Below are 18,840 nucleotides of genomic sequence, written 5' to 3'. Positions count from 1 at the left end.
TGCTGCCAAATGCATTTTCTGTTAAATAAAGACAAGTGTGAGAAGGGAAATATCGCATCTTTGAAAGAAGAAACATTGTGATTGTGAGGCTACTTTGTAGTATATCTCATGTTACTTACTGACTAGGCAAGATCCGAATTCAAAGCTTTATTCTACTCACATACTTGTACACACTCAGTTTTAAAATGTAGGTGTGAAAGTATGCACATATAGATATGATCAGATACGTTGCATCTAGAAAACATCTTTAAAACTATCCACTCCAGGTGTCATGACAGTTACAGAAACTAAGGCCAGAGAGGTTACATGCCTGGACACAAGACCACAGCTAACTACCAGTTACTTTCCAAAAGAGGTCTTTGGAGCTTTTCGATTGCCATTTTCCCCATATTTCCAGTCCTTCAGTACCCCAGTACATATAGAAAGTTAGTTTAAAATAATTCTTGAATACACTTATGACTCTTAAGACCTGAGACGGGGGGAGGCACATGTTATTAAAATCCTAACAATTAATCTAACAATTATTTCCCAAGCTCCCACATTCTCATACAATATGGTTGCCACTGGTGTCAGGCAGCTTGATCTATTGGATCGTGCCTGGACCTACGTGCTGAGATGTTGGCTCACATGTGAATCTCTTGTCAATCTGCCCTTTAATAAACAAAACAAAACAAAACAAAACAAAACAATAAACAAAACAAACAAAAGTTAGCGGGTCTTAAGTGACCCTATTTGCAAAGTACAAGTAATGGCCTGATTGTTGGAATTCATCTAATTAAAGCTCTCATCTTTTGACAGATGAGAGACCTGAGTCCCAGGAAATTTAAAGGACTTGCCCAAGATGCAATAGATGGTTAAGATCAGAACTAGAAGAAGAAACCAGGTCTACTGACACCAAAGCCAGTGTGCTTCTGTCACTAAACAATGACTAGAGAAGAAAATTCAGACTTCTCTGAGTGAATTTAAATCAGGGCTGGAAGTTCAAATCAGACCAAAAGACCATGTGTCAGGTAACTAAGAGCACAGGCTCCGCGGTTGTGGCTGGATTCATTTCCTTACCACTTAAGAGCTGCGTGATGCTGGCCCAGTTACGTAACCCCTCTAGGCTCCAGCTGCCTCACCTACAACATGGGAATAATAATAGTAACTGTCCTACTGGGTTCTTGTGATGATTAGATAAGTTAATATATGCCAAGTGCTTAACCAAAAAACACTTAGGAGCTTACCATTAACTATTATTATTACTATTGAAATCTTCACTTGAACGATACTGTGAAAATCCAAGGTTATCGAGACTTCTCTCTGTCCATATTAAACGTGTACCTGTGAGAACACGTGGATGTGCAGGGGCTGTTTTGACCTTTGCGTATATTGGAGATGTGTGCACTTTGTAAAGCATTTATGAGTTTAGAAGCCAAAGCATCCATGTGACCTGGGATTGTGACTTAAACATACATATAAGATTCTGCCTATTCTTGTTATCTTCTCACATACTTCCAAGCTCAGAAGTGGAGGCCGGAGGAATCACTGCCACAATCAAAGTACCAATACTGACACTCACCCTGAAACTACTGTCTAGCCCCAGCCCATGTCACAGTCTTAGCAAAAAGCCTGTATTAATCATAAATGAAGGATGTCCAGGAAAATTCAGGCAAGGCTTCAAAACTTTCCTCAGCTAGAAGGAAAGGAAAAATACTTTTTAAAAATGCAAATACGTATAATGGTTCTCTCGTAGCCGATCTTGTAATCTCCAATCATTCTTCTTTGTTTTCCAATTAGATAATCCCAAATCTATAGTCAAATAAATCTTCACTCCCTTTAGATATGAAAGATTTAAAAAGTTGTGTGTGTGTGTGTGTGTGTGTGTGTGTGTGTGTTTCCAGAATCAATCCCAAAGGAGCTAAGTCTAATAGTACATAAATTTTATACGGCAGTCATTCATTCCAAGCACTGGAACTATGCCTACTAGTGATTTCTATTCTACTAAGACCTCCAAGCCTTTCTAATATGCATTTGGCTCCCAATACTTTGTGTGGATAATTTGCTGTGAAATTTGGCCTCATGGTCCACAATAAAGAGATTTAACAAGACTAAAGAGGGTGCAGAGGGGCAGTCACTCTCTTGTAGATTCCATTTCTCAGTGCGCTGGGACAGAAGCTAATTTAGTTCCACATCTCAGCATTCTAAGGTGCCCTCTTGTGGTTCGGGGTAGGCAATGAGCATGCTATGATACTGTTGCTGGCTGGAGATGCAAGTCCCGATTAAGTTACTGTTTAACAGCCGACAAGAGAAACAGAGCTGAACTCCAAGAATAATAGTCAGATTCAACATTCTGAAGGCATCATTGATATCTGTACTTGACAAGTTCTAACCACCTTTTTCTTTTTTCAATAAGCAAATAAAGTAAAAGTACAACTACATTTTGGGGCCGTCTTATTTCCGAATAAAATTTACAAGACAGAATTTTTGTAAACTGATGCCTGTCATAGACGAAATGCTCCTGTTTGCTTTCAGTACATTTAGCCAGTCAGGGCCCTTTAAGGTGAAGACGAGGAAAGCCCTGGTCGCTCCAGCTATCACTCAAGGAATCTGGACATAGCACTAATGAATGACCTCAAGGTCATCTATTGGTGCAATCAACACACGGGCAACTTATTTCACTCATTTCTCTAGATGATAACCTTTAACCTCACTGTTCATTTTTCAAACCCATGAGAAATATAAAGGGGTTTGCAAACTCATCCCCATTCCTGGGATGGGGGACTGGGGGATGCAGATACCTTACCAAGGCAGCTAGAGAAATTATCTTTGTACACAAAAGCTGAAATTATATAAACTTGGAAGGCAACAGGTTTTGAAACCCTATAAATTTATGTTCAGGCTTCCAAACAATGTTCTCCTTCCACCCTTCTCCCCTCCCCACTAAACTGAGACACCAAGTCTGGGATTTGAGAATTACAGCTATGATCCTCGCCAAAGTGACCAAATTACAACTGATGGCTTTTGGCTCCAGGATGTTTCAACAGACTCCTGTCTGCTGAACCATCACAACCTCTCCTCACCCCAAAGTGCTCAGGGAAGAGCCATTATTTCATTATTCTTAAGAAATATCTATCACAGAGGCCGAAGGAGAGGAATGATTTTATGTATCTTACAAAGGAGGGAAGAAGCATAGAAAATTATTTATAATTCAAAGTGAGATCATGACATCTCAAAAGAAGAAGACTATTGGCAGGTCTTGCTGATTTTCAGAAAGTTGTTGGGCAAGTTTAGAAAGCAACTGGAAAGTTTATCAGAGTAGCTACTTCCTTGACAGGCACCAGGAGAAAGAATCTCAGACAATGAAGGCAGATTTCTGGCTCCTTGTGAAGGTGTTGACCTACCTTTCCCAGAAACAAACATAATTTAGAGGCAGTGTAAATGTGGGCATATTGACAGTGGAAACTCTTATTTTACAGTGCAAATACACTATATAAACCAAAGCAAGATGAACTACTAGCTGTCTGTATGTGTCATTAGAGGAAGACGTGGAATCCTATAAATATTGAAAAACAGGAATGGTGTAGAGATTAACATTTGCAAATAGTTTCAGGAATCGATATACTAATGTTTTAAGACCTCCGACAACCCTGTGGGAATCAACGATGATCAAGAACTTCTTTGCAAAACTTTCACATTAGTTCATAAACTAAGAGATGAATACATAGTTCTAGAGGATACTTTCCTAACCATGATTTCATTTTATCCTTGTAACAAACCTGTAAGAGTGGTTATTCCTCATTTTATAAAAGAAGGAATCAGCGTGGGAAAGTTAAATGATTTGCTCTGAAGCTTAGCACAGAGCAAAAAATAGGAGACAGTACTAAGTGTTGGTGGTGCCAACAAGAGCTGATGCTTTGAACTCTGCTTCTCAATCTGTGGTTGCTATGTTTGCAGTGGCCGAGTGGTCTGGTGTCACAAATGAGCTTGCACATGCTTGAGAGAGAGTTAGTATTTATTTATATAGCTAATATTTAAAATACTGATAGAGTCAAAGGGAAACAGTGCCAAATCTACATCATTTCGTTGTTGGAGTTACACGTAAACCATCTTTTTATTCAGAGATTTGGCTTTCTATTGGAAGACTCTGAAGAAAACTGGATAATTTCACAATGTTGGAAACATTTGGGATTGGCACACGGAGCTGTATTTTGTTGATGAATTGAATAACGGCTACTCTCATTTATAAATGTCAGATCAATCATCCCAATAAATGTTGTTAACGTCATCAGTGTGGCAAATGACTGCTTAAATAAAGGGGAGATGAGCGTGATGAGGCTCTTGTACATCCTTTCAAGTGTTCGTCGTCATTATCGACGTCTTCCCAGTTAAAAGTGTGCAAACTCCATCTTCATCTCCCTAGGTCTCAGTTTCTCATGTGCCAAATGGGGGTACTGAATTAGATGATTGGTAAGGTTCCTTCTAATTCTTAGACTACATGATCTTATAGAACAGGATACCTGCCCAGTGTAAGAATATATGTATCTGTTTACTTTAATCCAGTTCCACTGATGGGGAGTTCAAATGCTAGTACAGAAGATGAAACAGTATCTGAGTTCAGCAGAATCTTGACAGTTATTTCTGAATGGGGAACATGGAATGTGAAGAGGGATGAAAGCCATTTCAGAGATGTTCACTTGTATGTCTAAGTGCTGGCTGAGCCCCCACAGCCAAGACTGAGAATGCTGGATATTACAATCTCCGACATGTACTCCACTTCAGTCATTCTAGAAGGCCTATTTGGCAAGTGTCTTCCTGGTCATCTTGTATAGGAACCATTCTGTGGTTAAGCTGATGAAGTCGGCCCCAATGCTGAAACTCCTCAGCTGCTCACAACCTCTAAAATTCACTTTCATTTTTATTTTAAGAGAAAAGAAAACAAACATGGACTCTTCGAAGAGACCAAGGGATCCATCTTGAGGCTGAAAATTTGAAAACAGGCATGGAGGGAAGGCTTATAGGAGGCAGGTTTAGTTTTCTGGTGTTTGATTCAGCTCGCTATTTTCTTTAAAACTTAAAATCTCAGCACTAAGGTAGATCACAAATCTCACTGAAAACTCCAAGCAGCCTCAAGCATCAAGTCCAGCAGCCCTACATTCTTGCCTCTACTTAAAGGAAAAAGTGGAGACTACACATGCGTAGATTATATGGGGTAACGGCAACTCCACAGCTCAGAAGGATTAAAGAGTTCAAATGAAGGGTATTTTTCTCCTCAGACAGTGAAACAAAATAAACACATCAAGGACTAACTGTCTTAGTGAAAATCCTTTGTTGAATCAAACGATTATCAGATAAGAAATAAGAATAAACAACCAAATGCTTTGATGTTTAATTTACCAAAACAAAAATAATTAGTTTTATGACTAAGCAACACGTTACCAAGCATCCAGAGAGAGAAACAAAAGAAGTGCATAATAGCAATCTGTGAAGAAAGAGAGAACAAAATTAAGTTTAATATGATATTGCCTAAGAATGCATTTAGCGGAGTTCCTGGTTAGTTACGGAAGGCTTCCTGGAAGTGGCGAATTGAAGCAAGCTTTGGGATATAAAGATTCTTCTTTTACTTTTCATATAGAAACTATAATCTTCGGTTTCTGTAGATGGCATTTAAAAAGCCAGCTGGCCTATAAAGGCCAGCACTTTGTTTCCACCTCTAAATGCGTGGGCATACATTTTATGTAGTAGATCAGTTGACTTTTTGCCTGGAACTAATGGTTTTAGTAGAAAATTTCAAATCGTTCCATGTAATATGTCCTTTTAAAAGATTTATGGTGAAATTTAATTTCTATATGGACCAAATTTTTCTCATGAAAACGCAATTCCAATGACTGCAGAGGTGAAAAATTCTGATCATGATTTTCATTCATAATTCAAGTCAGTGGGAAAAATCTAATTTGATTCACAGGAAACTGCATTCAGACTTTTGCCACGTTTCTCTCCTGTAAAGCACAGCTGATTTCATAATCCTAATGTTACTTGAGATATCAACCAACAGATGAACCCCATTATATAATTCAAGAATGAAGAGTTGACGATGATCTCATTAAATATTACATACTTTTCCAAACACTTCCTCAAATCCTCCTAGATTTGAATGTCACGACATCCTGGTGGGTCAGGTAGACTCAGACATTGTTAATCCTCTTTTACAGAAAATAGAAAATACGGCCTCGAGAAGGTAGGCAATCTACCCAAGCTCACATAGCAAATTGATAGCAGAACCACCGCGTTTCCTTTTTCCTCAACACCCTCCGTGCTGTTATCAAAACACCAATACTAAGAAATAACAGCAGTAGTAGCAGCAACAGGAGCAAAACAAGAGTAGCCATCATCGGCTGAAGGCTGACTATGTGTGTCATACACTAGGCTGAGCAAGATGTCTATAAACCTCATTAATAATGACTTAGAACAACAGTCAGAGCAGACATCATCTCATGTGATGGTTAGGGGACCGAGGCAAGGAGTGGAAGAACTTCGACTTAGGTCACATAGCCAGTGACTGACAGCGCTGTGATTCAACTTCACAGCTATCTGACTGCTTGAGAATCTTGAACTTGTTTTCTGACAGGCTGACTGGTGGCCTCAGATTTTAGGTCCTCAAATCTTTGCTCGGATGTCACCTTTCTCAGTGAGGTCTATTCTGTATACTCTATTTAAAACTGCAGCTCCATCCCCCCCGTGCCAAACTGAGGCTCCTTACCCTGCTCTGTCACATGGTTTAATTTTTGTTTTTAATGTTGATTGTTAATATAAGCTCCACAGGGCAAGAATCTTTGTTTTGTTTTGTTTTGTTTTTCAGCAACATATCCCAGATGCTTAAGCAGTGCTAGCCAATAGAACTTGTTGTAATGACAGAAACGTTTTATATCTGTGCTACATGGGAGCCCCTTGTCAAAGAACAAAACTGAAAAGTGGCCAGTGCCCCAGAAGGACTGCCCTTTTTTATTTCATGCAATTTTATTAATTAAATTTAAATAGCCACAGTTTTTTTTTCATAGAATGGCTGAAAAAACTCCATATTAAATTAAGAAAATATGAATGGATAAAGCTGTTGTGGTATATATACACAATAGAATAGTATTCAGCAGTAAGAAAAGATAATATAGGAACATTTGTGACAACATGGATGGATCTTGAGAGTATGATGCTAAGTGAAATAAGTCAGACAGAAAAAGCAGAGAACCCTATGATTTCACTGATATGTGGTATATAAAACCGAAAACAACAAAAGAACAAGACAAACAAATGAGAAACAAAAACTCATAGACACAGACAATAGTTTAGTGGTTACCAGAGGGTAAGAGGGGTGGGGGGTGGGAGATGAGGGCAAGGGGGATCAAATATATGGTGATGGAAGGAGAACTGACTCTGGGTGGTGAACACACACTGTGATATATAGATGATGTAATACGGAATTGTGTACCTGAAATCTATGTAATTTCACTAACAACTGTTACCCCAATAAACTTTAATTAAAATAAATAAATAAATAAATAAATAAATAAGAAAACAGCTTGAAGTCAGATGATATGACCAAAATAGCAAGCACACATTCTCAACTACTGGCTCCTTTTTGTCCTCAGTGATTCAAAACCTTCCAAACCTTTTTTGAAAATAGAGGGAAAGCAAACCAGCAGCACATAATGGATTCCCATGTATGACAAAAAATATATATAATTACAATAATTACTATAATCACTCAATACCTTTTTGACCTTGTTTTTTTTCTCATAAGTCTCTGACAGAGGTTTTTTCTTCTGCTGAGTTGTGTCTTTGGAGAATAAATACTCAAATTCACTAGTATCCTGAATATCAGGTTCTTCCAAGGAATCCCATAGCGTTGGTGTAGCGTTTTGGCTTAAAAGAGAAAATGACAAGTTAAACTTAAGAACCAAACCAGAAGAGAATAAAATACAATAAAATCTGTAATTCATTTTTTAACTCATTAAAAAATACACACACACACACACACACACACACACACACACACACACCCTAATACACCTTGGAGAAAAGGTTTTGGTGTTACACGTTTTTTCTAAAAGCCAAAATATACCATAGAACATTAAAGCAAATATACATTTTGAAAACAGAATGATCATTAGACACAATCAGAGAGAGAGAGAGACCTAGAGAAACTTTGTGGGACAGGAAATCCTGGGATTCAGATTACTAACGCCTTGTAAACTGCTCCTCCCTTAGTCTGTGGCATTTCCATGATGGATAAAAATGGGCATCATATAAAGACTGAAAGATAATCCATTTTAACACACCGATGGGATGATTCTTAATTAGAATAAAAATGGAGTACTAAGGTGAAGATTTACCCTCTCTGTGGATTTCTTCTGCTGGTTTTAAATATGGTTTTCAGGTCAACTCAGTGCAGGACCCATAATGTGTAAACAGGCTGTGCTCATTTAGAAATACTTGATTTATAATACCTTGCCCCAACGACAATAGTAACAAAACAAACCAAAAAACTCCACGGAACCAGCCCCCACTGGGATTTCAACTGAAGCAGCCATAGGGAGACTGTTTTGTTTTCTTTGAAAAACAGGGGCACCCTAGTTTTGAAACAAAGAAAGGAAAAAAGATATGGAAAATTGGGTACAGAAGAACTGCCTCTGACAGCTGACTCAGGTGATTTCCTCTCCAGGCTTCCTTCAGTCAGAACACATTTTCTTTCAAATGTCCACTTTCTTAGCTTCTTATCCTATTTTAAAACACTTTTAATGCCCGCTGACAGAAAAAAAATAATGTCTCCTCACTGTATTTATTGTTTTTCAAATATACGTATATGCTATTATCCATAATATCCATAAGTACTTACCTTATGTATTTCCTCAGTCAATGAAAACTAAAAGATGTATTATTACCTGGGGTGGTCCACACACTTTTTTGATACTAAAAGGTGATTTTCATGTTCAAACCTGTTAGGAAAACTGGTTTTCCAGTTCTGCATGTTCACATTTTGCTATATGTCTGCTTTTTCCACAAAATAATGACATTTTGGTTCTGGCCACATTCACTTCTCTCCACATTTTTTAATTATAATTTTTCTAATATAATATTTGAGCCATTTAAGAGTATATATGTGACATATGTAAGTTATAACATACAATTGTGTAATAAATATCTATGAAATCACCCAAGGGCTAGAAGATTTCTAATAAAGTACATATGATTCGTCCATGTGCTCCTTCCTCAGCCACCACCCTCCACCAAGTACTTAAGTTCCATTTGAAACAGTTAACACCATTATTGTTAAGTGCTTATTTCAGCTGCACTCAGAAAGAGGGACTTTTATGGGAGAAGACAGTGAAGGAATTTTGCAGCTCGCAGCCCATTAGGGGCTATTGGTCTGGGCTTCATACAGGTCCTTATAGGGAGGTGATGGGATGCGCAAGGCAGATTGTTCAGACCTATCCCCACCATCTCCTGCACCTGTACTGCTTGGTCCCAGCTCCGAGGACTCTGAGCTCAGGCCAGTATGACTAGTGCTATAACTTACTCATATTCTGGAGTAAATTGGCTTTGGCAGTCAGGTGGAGCACTGTATCACCATGTACAACCTGGTTCCTATGGGGAAAATACACTTCTAACAATGAGTAGAAGAATTTTGGAATACTACCACTTGGTGAGTTGGGGGTAACTGGCATTTCGTGGGCAGTAACAAAGACTCGCTCACAGTGGATCATCTGCCATTATGGTCAACTCTTTTCTGACCAGTGAACATACAATTCTAGCTCAGAAAAAGAAGAGGAAGGCAGTAGAAAAAAGAAGAAGGAGGAAAAAGAGTGGGCAGGGAAAGAAGGAGAGTCAGGGGAAGAGGGAGGATTGGGGAGAAAGACAAAGAGGGGGGAAGAGAACATATTCACTAGGAACATAGATAGTAGGAAGCTGAAAAAGTAGACTGATGAGAATTACTGTTTCTTTAACTCAATGTCCCTTCCCTATTCTAGAAACCAGAAAACACACACCAAAGAAAGCAAAAATTGCTTTCAGTTCATGTTGGTAGTGAAAAGCAATCTAGGTGAATGAGAGGCAGTAGACATATAATGGAGAAAATTAATATTATACTCCTGGTTCCCCAGAAGACAAAGACCAAAATTTATCCTGTGTACTACGGTATACAAAGTGATTAACTCTCTGATGGGACAAAATATTAAAATACCATTTCATCTCCTTTAAAAGAACACATCCCGAATAAGTTTACTCTTGTCCATAAATGAATACTACACAGAATCTTTTGACTGTTTTAGTTTAAAAGAAGTAGTCATGCTCTGAGGTACAAAACCATTTTGAGGTACCCATAATAAGAGATGAAGTGTGTGGTGCAACGGAAGTGCCTACGTTGAGTCTTCACACACCACCTTGGGGAAGCCTTTCCTTACCCCCCAAAATCATGTTCACCAAGCAGGGCTCTCCTGATGTCCTAGCTCAGGAAAGTTAGTACGTTCATCTGTCATACCTTACATGTTGCTCAAAACTGAAGCCCTAAATTTATGGTAAAACTAGTAAGAGCTTGAGCATTTCACTGTTTTTTTTTTTTCTCAAAATGGCCAAATACATAAAGGAAGGAAAAACACAGAAAAGGATGATCTCCAGCTTGGCTTTGTCCCATCTTGCAACAAAGGTGGGTGAAGGGCCTGTGTCTCCCCTAGAGGCCCTGTTACCCCGCGACTGTGGTCTGTGATGTTGGTTGCTCATGAAGCCTTGTGGGAAATGAAATGGAGGCAGACTAGTGAGACCCAGGTGTGGACAGCTCCGTCTGCTGTCATAACACATTACTCCAGGGCTGACAGGTGACATTCATCACCCTGGAAAGGCTGCACAGTAATTTGAGGACACTAATAAGGAAACACAACTCCACATAAATATTCTGGGAAATTATTTCTTAGGAAATGTCATCTGAGTTTTAAATGGGAACACTAGTACGTAGTTTAGCTAATGGGAGAAGTTATTTCAGGATCATCTCATAGTTTTGTTTTGGTTTTGTTTTAACCATTCATTTGGGAAATTACAAAGTATCAGCATTAAAAATCAGGATTTTCCCCACATAAACTCTTGGCCCTATTTTTTGGAGAGAGGAAATGGGCCAAATATAAAGTATATAATCAACTTAGTTCGCCATATGCTCAGTTTTAAGGTATCCCCCCCACTTCTCCTATAGTGATTTCCAGTTGCTTTATACTTGCGAATTGGATGTTATTTTATTCAATATCCTGCGTTCCCCAAGAAAAATGTTACATAAATTGAAAAATTCACCACCACATCTTGATTTGTGAATAAGTTCAAAAACCTTAATTTAAAAAATGTGTTCTATATTTTCTGTTCTTTGCAAGCAAATGAACTTCAAACCTAGAGAGTAGTCAAGAAGTGACACAACATCTCTCATTGTCCTCTTGACAGGCTCTGAAAAGATGCAGAAGAAATCCTATTCAAATTTGTTTGAATGGAAGTTTCCAAATAATCGTACTTTGGGGCCTTACAGATTTAGCTTAACAAGCTCTACAAATGGAAGGTGCTTTTTAGCTATCCATACACTGGCACTTTCTCTGATGGGCAACATGGTATAAAATGTAAGGGCACTGAACAGCTAGGGGAACCAGAGTTCAAGCAGAGAGTTTATATTTTAAGACTCCCCTCTGACCTGAAGAACTGATGACTCAGCTATATCTGTTTTTGTTTTGTTTTTTTATTGAAAAAGTACATATACCTGTTAGAAACCAGACAGAAGGTTAATGATACCATCTAAAGATAAGACAGATATTCTAAAAATCTTCGGTGAACCTGCAGTACAGATTCAGGCAATGTCTTTATGATTACTTGCTAATTGTAGCGATGTTGGAGAAAGCTCTTAGACCCGGACTCATTTCTGGTCTGTAAAATGGAATATTTATCTAAAAAAGGATCGGACACTGAACACATCATTTCTCCCCAGCATCAATCCATATGAAACACAGATAAGACCTGGTGGAGACAGACATTCTCCCCCAAACACTCCCCAAAACTTTGTTCATCCAGTGCATTCACTGTACCACATTTGAGAATGAGTGCTACACTATGCAGAAACTAAACTGGTAAGAATAAAACATCACTTGTGCAAAATTCTGGCAATTCACAAGGTAAGAATGGGCCAGAGGAGTTGAGCTTACCTCTTATCACTTATTTGTATTCTAGTCCAGTACAGAGGCTTCATGGGACAACTGGGCTCAATGGCTGGCTTCCGAGGACACTGGCTAGAAGAAGGGCCAACTCCAAAGAAGAGTCCAGGAGGAGGTGGGGGCACAAGTCCTGGGGGTGTTGGACCAGGAGGAGGCCCCCCACTGCTGGGCAGAGCAGCTGAGTTAGGAAGTGGTGGGGGGGGAGGTGGAGGAGGTCCGGCACTTGGAGGCAGAGGAGGTGGCGGAGGTGGTGGCGGAGGGACCGGTGGCAAAGGTCCAAGTCCAGGTGGGAGGGGAGGAGCGGGAGGGATGGCCGCGGGTAGGGGTGGTGCAGGAGGGGGAGGTGATGCCTTCTGCTGATTTGATGACACGCCTTCCACAGACTGCAGCGGTGCAGTGATGTCTTTGTTGTCATTTGGGGGAGAGAGCTGGCTTAAAGAGGAAATATTTAGCTTTTTGGGTATTATTGGGTTACTTCTGGTCGTCTTGCCTTCACCTTCGCAGGGTTTGAGGAAAGTCTCTCTGTCTGTCTGGATGCACACATTTCTGTAGGTCTTTGGAGGGTTGTCATCATCAGTGGAGATACACACGTCTCTCATCTCTTCACATCCTCCTCGCCATCGGTGTTCTATCTCGTGTTTGAGGTTTTCTATGGTTTCTTCTAGTCTCGCTGTTATCACGGCATGCTCACCCCGGATATGAAAGGCCTGAAGTTCAAACTGAGCCTGTGCGGTGGGAAAGAAAGTAAAGAGCTTATAAAAAAAAACAAATATCAGAAATAAAAAAAAAGTTCAATACCGTCCCCACGCCACCACAGCACAGCCCACATAAATGCAGGGAAGTACGGAGGCGTTCTTTTGAGAATCCAACAAGGTGTAAATTTCACTTTATGAATTTTCCAAAGACTTAAACAGTTGGAGAAGCAGAATTTCATCCAATATGAGCTCATGGGGAATAATTATCATGGATTAAGGTTTAAAGTAAAATGGTCATCCAAGAACTTTCACTTGGTTTTAATATCAAACACAAGACAAAACTTTTAATAAAGGTTTGAACATGCTTGAATGTATCTTTTATTACTTTTGGATTTGGTTTGGAAAAACAAAATTTTAAGAAAAAAAAATAGATCTAGAGATCCTTCTGGCTGGGAGGCTGCTGTTCTCACAGTCTTCCTTAGAATGTCTCCTCTACAGGGTTTCCGGGTCCACACAGCAGAAACAAAAGGTGTGAGTAGAAAGTATGACGCACACGTATTTTTTAAGTTTCCATATCAAAGCTGCCCATAAGCATTTTTGTCTGTTTCATAATCATTCACAATACAACAATAAATGAGCAATATAAGTGCATAGAAATGAGAATATTAAGATTTGCTATTTTTCTCTTCTACATACTCAGCATTTTAAACTACATTTTATGACACTGGTCTTTTTAATACTTGTCAGTCATTTCAATGCCTTGAGTGTATGATTTTATACTTATTAGCGCAGAGCTGGCATATTCCCGGTCACAATCTCATCCATTTCCCAGCATTCAGAGCCACTTAGCCTAATACAGTTAACTGGGAAGCAATCAAATTTACAATTTTATTAGCATTCCCCAAATCCAATTAACAGTAATTAAATATTTCCGATGCACATATTTAATTTCTGCCTTCCCCATCAGATTACAAACTCCACAAGATGAAATCAGGGACAGTACCTGCCTTCATTTCTATATCCTAGCCGGCAGCACAGCAGGTACATAGTACAGAAAGGACGGATGGCTAAAAACCACTGCAGTAGTTATATTCAGTGACTGTCCCAAGAGCCTTCCCCTGGCTAACAAAACTCTCTTCACTATATCATTTCAGCCCACAAATATCTAGAATACCAAAGTGTATACAAGTGCAGATCCTTTTTGCACTGAAAAGGTAAAGAAATATTTTTAATGGCCTAGTCAGGGAAGGTAAAGAAGACACAGGAAGATTCTCTACTTTCATTAAGACACTTCCAACTATATTTTTTCCAGGTCCACCTTTTCCCTAAAAAAACCAACCCACAGGTAACTATCGTCAGAAGAGCCAGAGACAGTGTTTTTCTAAAGCTAATCTTTTCATACATGGACATGGCAGCCCCAAGCCAACTCGGGAAAGAATTGGGGAGTTCAAAGCACCATCTATTTCTCATGTAGCACAGAGGGTTTGGTGTCTGCATTCTGGATTCACACTACCGGTACCTGGTTCACATCTTGGCTTAGCGACTTGCTAGCTCTATGACCTTGGACAGAGAACTTTGTATATTCAAGCCAAGTTTCCTCAAGTGCAAAGACAGGATAGTAGTGAACCATCTCTAGGGTTTTTATAAAGATAAAATGAGATATTTCCCATAAAGCAGCAGGCATTATGCCTGAAACATAGTAAGTTCTGAATAAATGTTACTGTTAGTTACTGTTGCTCATGATAACATTACAGTAAGAGACTAACAGATCTCTAATCATTCTTAAAAATTTCCAAATAAAGCCACCTTTGTGGAATGATGGCCACAAAACTAGGAAAAGCTTCAGCAGTCAGGATAAACAATGTACTATAAATACAAACGTTTACCCAATCTTTCATGTGTTCTACTACCAAATGCCTGAAAGTAATTTCAAGCTTCATTCAACTACATGATCAAGATAATCTTTGTTTCAACATCCTACCCCCATCTCCAACTCCATCTCCCTCCCCTGCCCTCCTCCACCCATATCTCAGCTCTGATTCCAACCTTAAATTACTCATCAACCTTTTAATTTCATTTTAGTGACTACTTCAGTTCTGCCACAGCAAACTAACTCTTGTTCTTCCCAACTGACCTTCCTCCAAGAAGATTAAGAGTCAAACAATATTCCCGAGCCAATCATTTTACTCAATCTTCAACTTCTTAATAATATGGAAAAGTTGCAAAGACATGGTCCGCAGAGAAACTTTCTCTTTATTACACAACTGGCCTGTGTCTACAACAAAGGCCCTGCTTTCCACCTCTCAACCATCCATCTTCTGAATTGGCGGAAGCTGAGGTGTATGCTTATCTACCATTTTGGTGGCTCTGTAAGGCATTTGATTAAAGTATTGGGCAGAGTACAAATTGAGAAGGTTATTTAACCTTTCTGTACCTCAGTGTTCTTGTAAGTAAAATGAGTATGAAAACAGAGTCCCCCTGACAAGGCCGTGATGAGGAGCAGATGAGTTAACATATGTTAATGTATGCAAATTGACATATATACATTTGGAACACAGTAGATGCCATATAAGCGTGCTATCGTTATTACTGTCTCTTTGCTGCCTGACAGATCACAGAGGCCAGTGGCCTTGTCAACTTGCTTTCGACTCAGCATGTTCCCCAGTACCATGTTGTACCCATCTAAAGCAAAAATAAAGGTATCTAAATCCTTCTTCAATCCTTTCTAGTTGTCACCCTTTCTTTCTCACCCTACCTTTTTTCCTGCATAGCAGAGTTTTTTAGGGAAAAAAGTACAGAACTCTTGCTTTATCTGTTTTTTTCATCCATCTACCTTTCAATCAATTAGTTGGCTTCTGTCCCCACTGTCTTACTGAAAGTTCATGATTTGAGTGTTACATTTGGTCAACACTCTTCAGTGATTCTGTCCTCTCAGCTGCATCGCTAAAGTTGACTATTGGCCATGCCTTGAAATTCTCTATTCTTGCTTGAACTTCCGTTATCCCCTCTCTACTCACCCTCATTTTCCTCCCTCTTCTCGGCTCTCTCCAGTTAATCTGTGGATTCCTTTTCCCTTATTAATCCCTTAAATGTTGTTCCCCAGGCCTCCTCCTTGCCATTTTTTCCTTCTCTGGGTCAGCTACCCAATCTCTCTGGGTCATCTGTGTACTCATGTTCTGTAACTTCCATATTGGTACCTTCAAACTGTAATTCCAACGATCCTCTGGACTGGCCTACCTACAAATTTATTTAATCAGCCACCTCAGACTCAACATGTCTGAAAATGAAGTCGCCGTCGCCACACCTTAATCTGTTCCTTCTCTGAAAGTCCTCCATGCAGTTAACACACCCTCGTCCTCCCAATCATCACATCTGGAAATCTGGACGTCATGCGGGATCCCTCACTCTCTCTCATTCCCAACACATTACTTATCAACGAGTTTCATTAATCTCTTGGATTTGTTCCTTTCCTTTCATCCCCACTGCCTCAACTTTTCATTGGGTCCTCTTTATTTGGACAATGGCCAGAGCCACCTAATTCATTTTTCCCATCCCAGGTTAGCCCCATTGGTTCCACAAGGATTAAAAAAAACAAAAAAAAAAAACTGGTGTTTATTTCTTAAAATCCTTTCAAATTGTGGTCATTACTTAAAGACTGACACTGAAAACCTTTTAGTATGCTCTTCTCATCTGTTTTCTGCCAACTTTCTCCACGTTAGGCTCTTGCCCCTCCCCTAGATAAGTGCTAGGATCCAGTCTTACATTATATCTTGCCTTACCTAGGACCATGCGCTTACATGGTGGCCTTTGCAGGTGGTGTCCCCTCTCAATCCTTCCACTGACACAAACACCGAAGGTAAGGGGATTGACTACTAAGCAGAGATTCCATGAATGGCTTTCTCACAAACTGTATTCACTGATAGGAAGAATTACCAAATAAGAAGGAAATATTGAATTTCCTTGTACTCCATATCAATATGCTGAGATTATGGTAAGCAACGCTTCTGACCATTAAGATCTAAATGGCCCACATAAAGAAACCACTTACCTTTGCCCTTCCCTGTTTCACAACCCCTTTGATCATTCTGAGTTTTCCTTGGTTGTGTTCAGAAACTCAGCATGACATACCGCGTTTCCCCGAAAATAAGACCTAGCCGCACAGTCAGCTCTAATGCGTCTTTTGGAGCAAAAATTAAGGTCTTATATTAATTTTTGCTCCAAAAGACGCATTAGAGCTGATTGTGTGGCTAGGTCTTATTTTTGGGGAAACACGGTAGTAATTCAAAGTGATTAAAGTAGTAAGCACCCTATTCATTCTGTATCTATCCATATCCTATCAATTATTGAAAATTGTGCCTGGCTGTATTACAAATGAAGAATCTCAAGTCCATGTACACCATGATTCTAGACCTTGGGAAAACTGGCTTTTGACCACATTTTTCATTCTACTTCCTGAGTACCACTTCTACTTAGCACATGGAAACCATGTGCTGTTTCTCCCCCTGTGTCTAGAGCCAGATCTAGAAGGACTGCTAATGACTCCATGAATCATTAGAGATTAGAACTTTCTGTTGGATAATCACGTACTACTGATAATGTTTACCTAGGATCCTGAGAATCTTTATGAAATGTCAAGTCCAGGTCCTTACATCCAAAATTGCAACTAAGGCTGGGTCCAGGAAACAGAATGCTTTTAAACCCTATCGCCTCTCTTTCCAGCGCTTTTTACTTTCACATTGAACATGGTGCTTGTACATGGAGCCAAAACAATACAAACCTTTCATTCTTTTTAGATAAATGTTCTTTACGACATATGAAGCACCATGGGTTTCGCTCTCACCGACCCTCTCTGCTAAAAAACTTTACCAACTGTCATCCCAATAAACTTTAATAAAAAAAATAAAAACCTGTTTTTCTGCATTTATCCCAAGATATTATTTGAAAAGAGATAGGTGCTGAGGTTTGACATCTTTCCAGTCTTCCCCAAATTTTATCTACCAGACTTTATCCAAGTTTCATCTACCTTCCTTTGCTTATAACTTCATTGCTTCTATTTCTTTCATTTTTAAACATATACTCTTCCCACCTGCAATATCTATTAATCTATATCCATCTCCTTCTAAGCAAGATTCAAATTCACAATCTTTAAGAGAGCAATCCCAATTAAATCATTGTTTAGATCATCCTTTTCCTTCACTGGCACTATTTTTATCTGTCTACAGTAGTGGTTCTCATTAGAAACACCTAGAGAGTTGATGGGCAGGGCCATCCCCACAGGTCAGCATCATTCAGTTGGTCTGAGATAGTATCCTCACGCTGGTATCCTTAAAGCTCCCCAAGAAATTCCAATGGGCAGACGGATTTGAAACCAACAGTAACTGTTCTGGATCTTTCTTCTGCTCTAAACACAGCTGAGAGATTATGATACCATGATGTCATGATGTGGATTAGTTTTGGCAATCACTTTGACTTGGGTCATTTCAGAATCTCCAAAGTAACATGTGTTATTTGAAAAAGCCCCTTCCTAATTCTGATACGTCCCCATAAGGGGAATATCCCTCCATTAAGCACATTGAGACTAGTTATTCAACATAACATAAGCCTAAATTCTTTCCATGCTACTCGTTGGCTGTTTAAAACCTGGCCTGTTTACTTTTCCAGATACTTCTCTATACTTTCCCTATGTTGTACCAATACAGATTTAAACATATAAGCAACTCCCACATCTTCATGCTTTAGCACATGCTGTTTCCCTTATTTAAAACACCCTTTCCATTTTCACCTAGTGAAAGCCCCAAAGGAAAATTCAGTCAAGTTCAGCAGAACCTTCTGGCTTAAACTTTTCTTAATTCTTCTTGACAAAAGTTTTCCTTTGACTTTGTTGCCAAGGAACTTTCTAGGTTCACATTACACGATAGTCATTTATGTTTATCTTCTCT

General features: G+C 39.3%; 1 protein-coding gene across 10 annotated transcripts in view; it reads right to left on the bottom strand.

Annotated features, from left to right (window-relative positions):
* The window catches only part of FMN1 (formin 1), a 437,062-nt gene that overhangs the window by 219,807 nt on the left and 198,415 nt on the right, over positions 1 to 18,840 (bottom strand). For 8 of the 10 annotated variants that reach the window (XM_081050121.1, XM_081050127.1, XM_081050126.1 and 5 more), the window contains 2 exons: positions 12,198 to 12,931; positions 7,746 to 7,896 (listed from right to left, as the gene is read on the bottom strand). The exons of 1 other annotated variant lie outside the window; for it this stretch is intronic. In XM_081050121.1, the coding sequence (XP_080906247.1) occupies positions 7,746 to 7,896; positions 12,198 to 12,931 (885 nt within the window). Of the gene's footprint in view, positions 1 to 7,745; positions 7,897 to 12,197; positions 12,932 to 18,840 lie in introns of those variants that run through there. One more of the 10 variants, XM_081050133.1, reaches the window with a different exon arrangement.

Source organism: Rhinolophus hipposideros, assembly GCF_964194185.1.
Source record: "Rhinolophus hipposideros genome assembly, chromosome: 5".
Lineage (NCBI taxonomy): Eukaryota > Metazoa > Chordata > Mammalia > Chiroptera > Rhinolophidae > Rhinolophus > Rhinolophus hipposideros.
The sequence above is the reverse complement of the archived record's forward strand: the minus strand, read 5'-3'. Positions and strand labels throughout refer to the sequence as shown.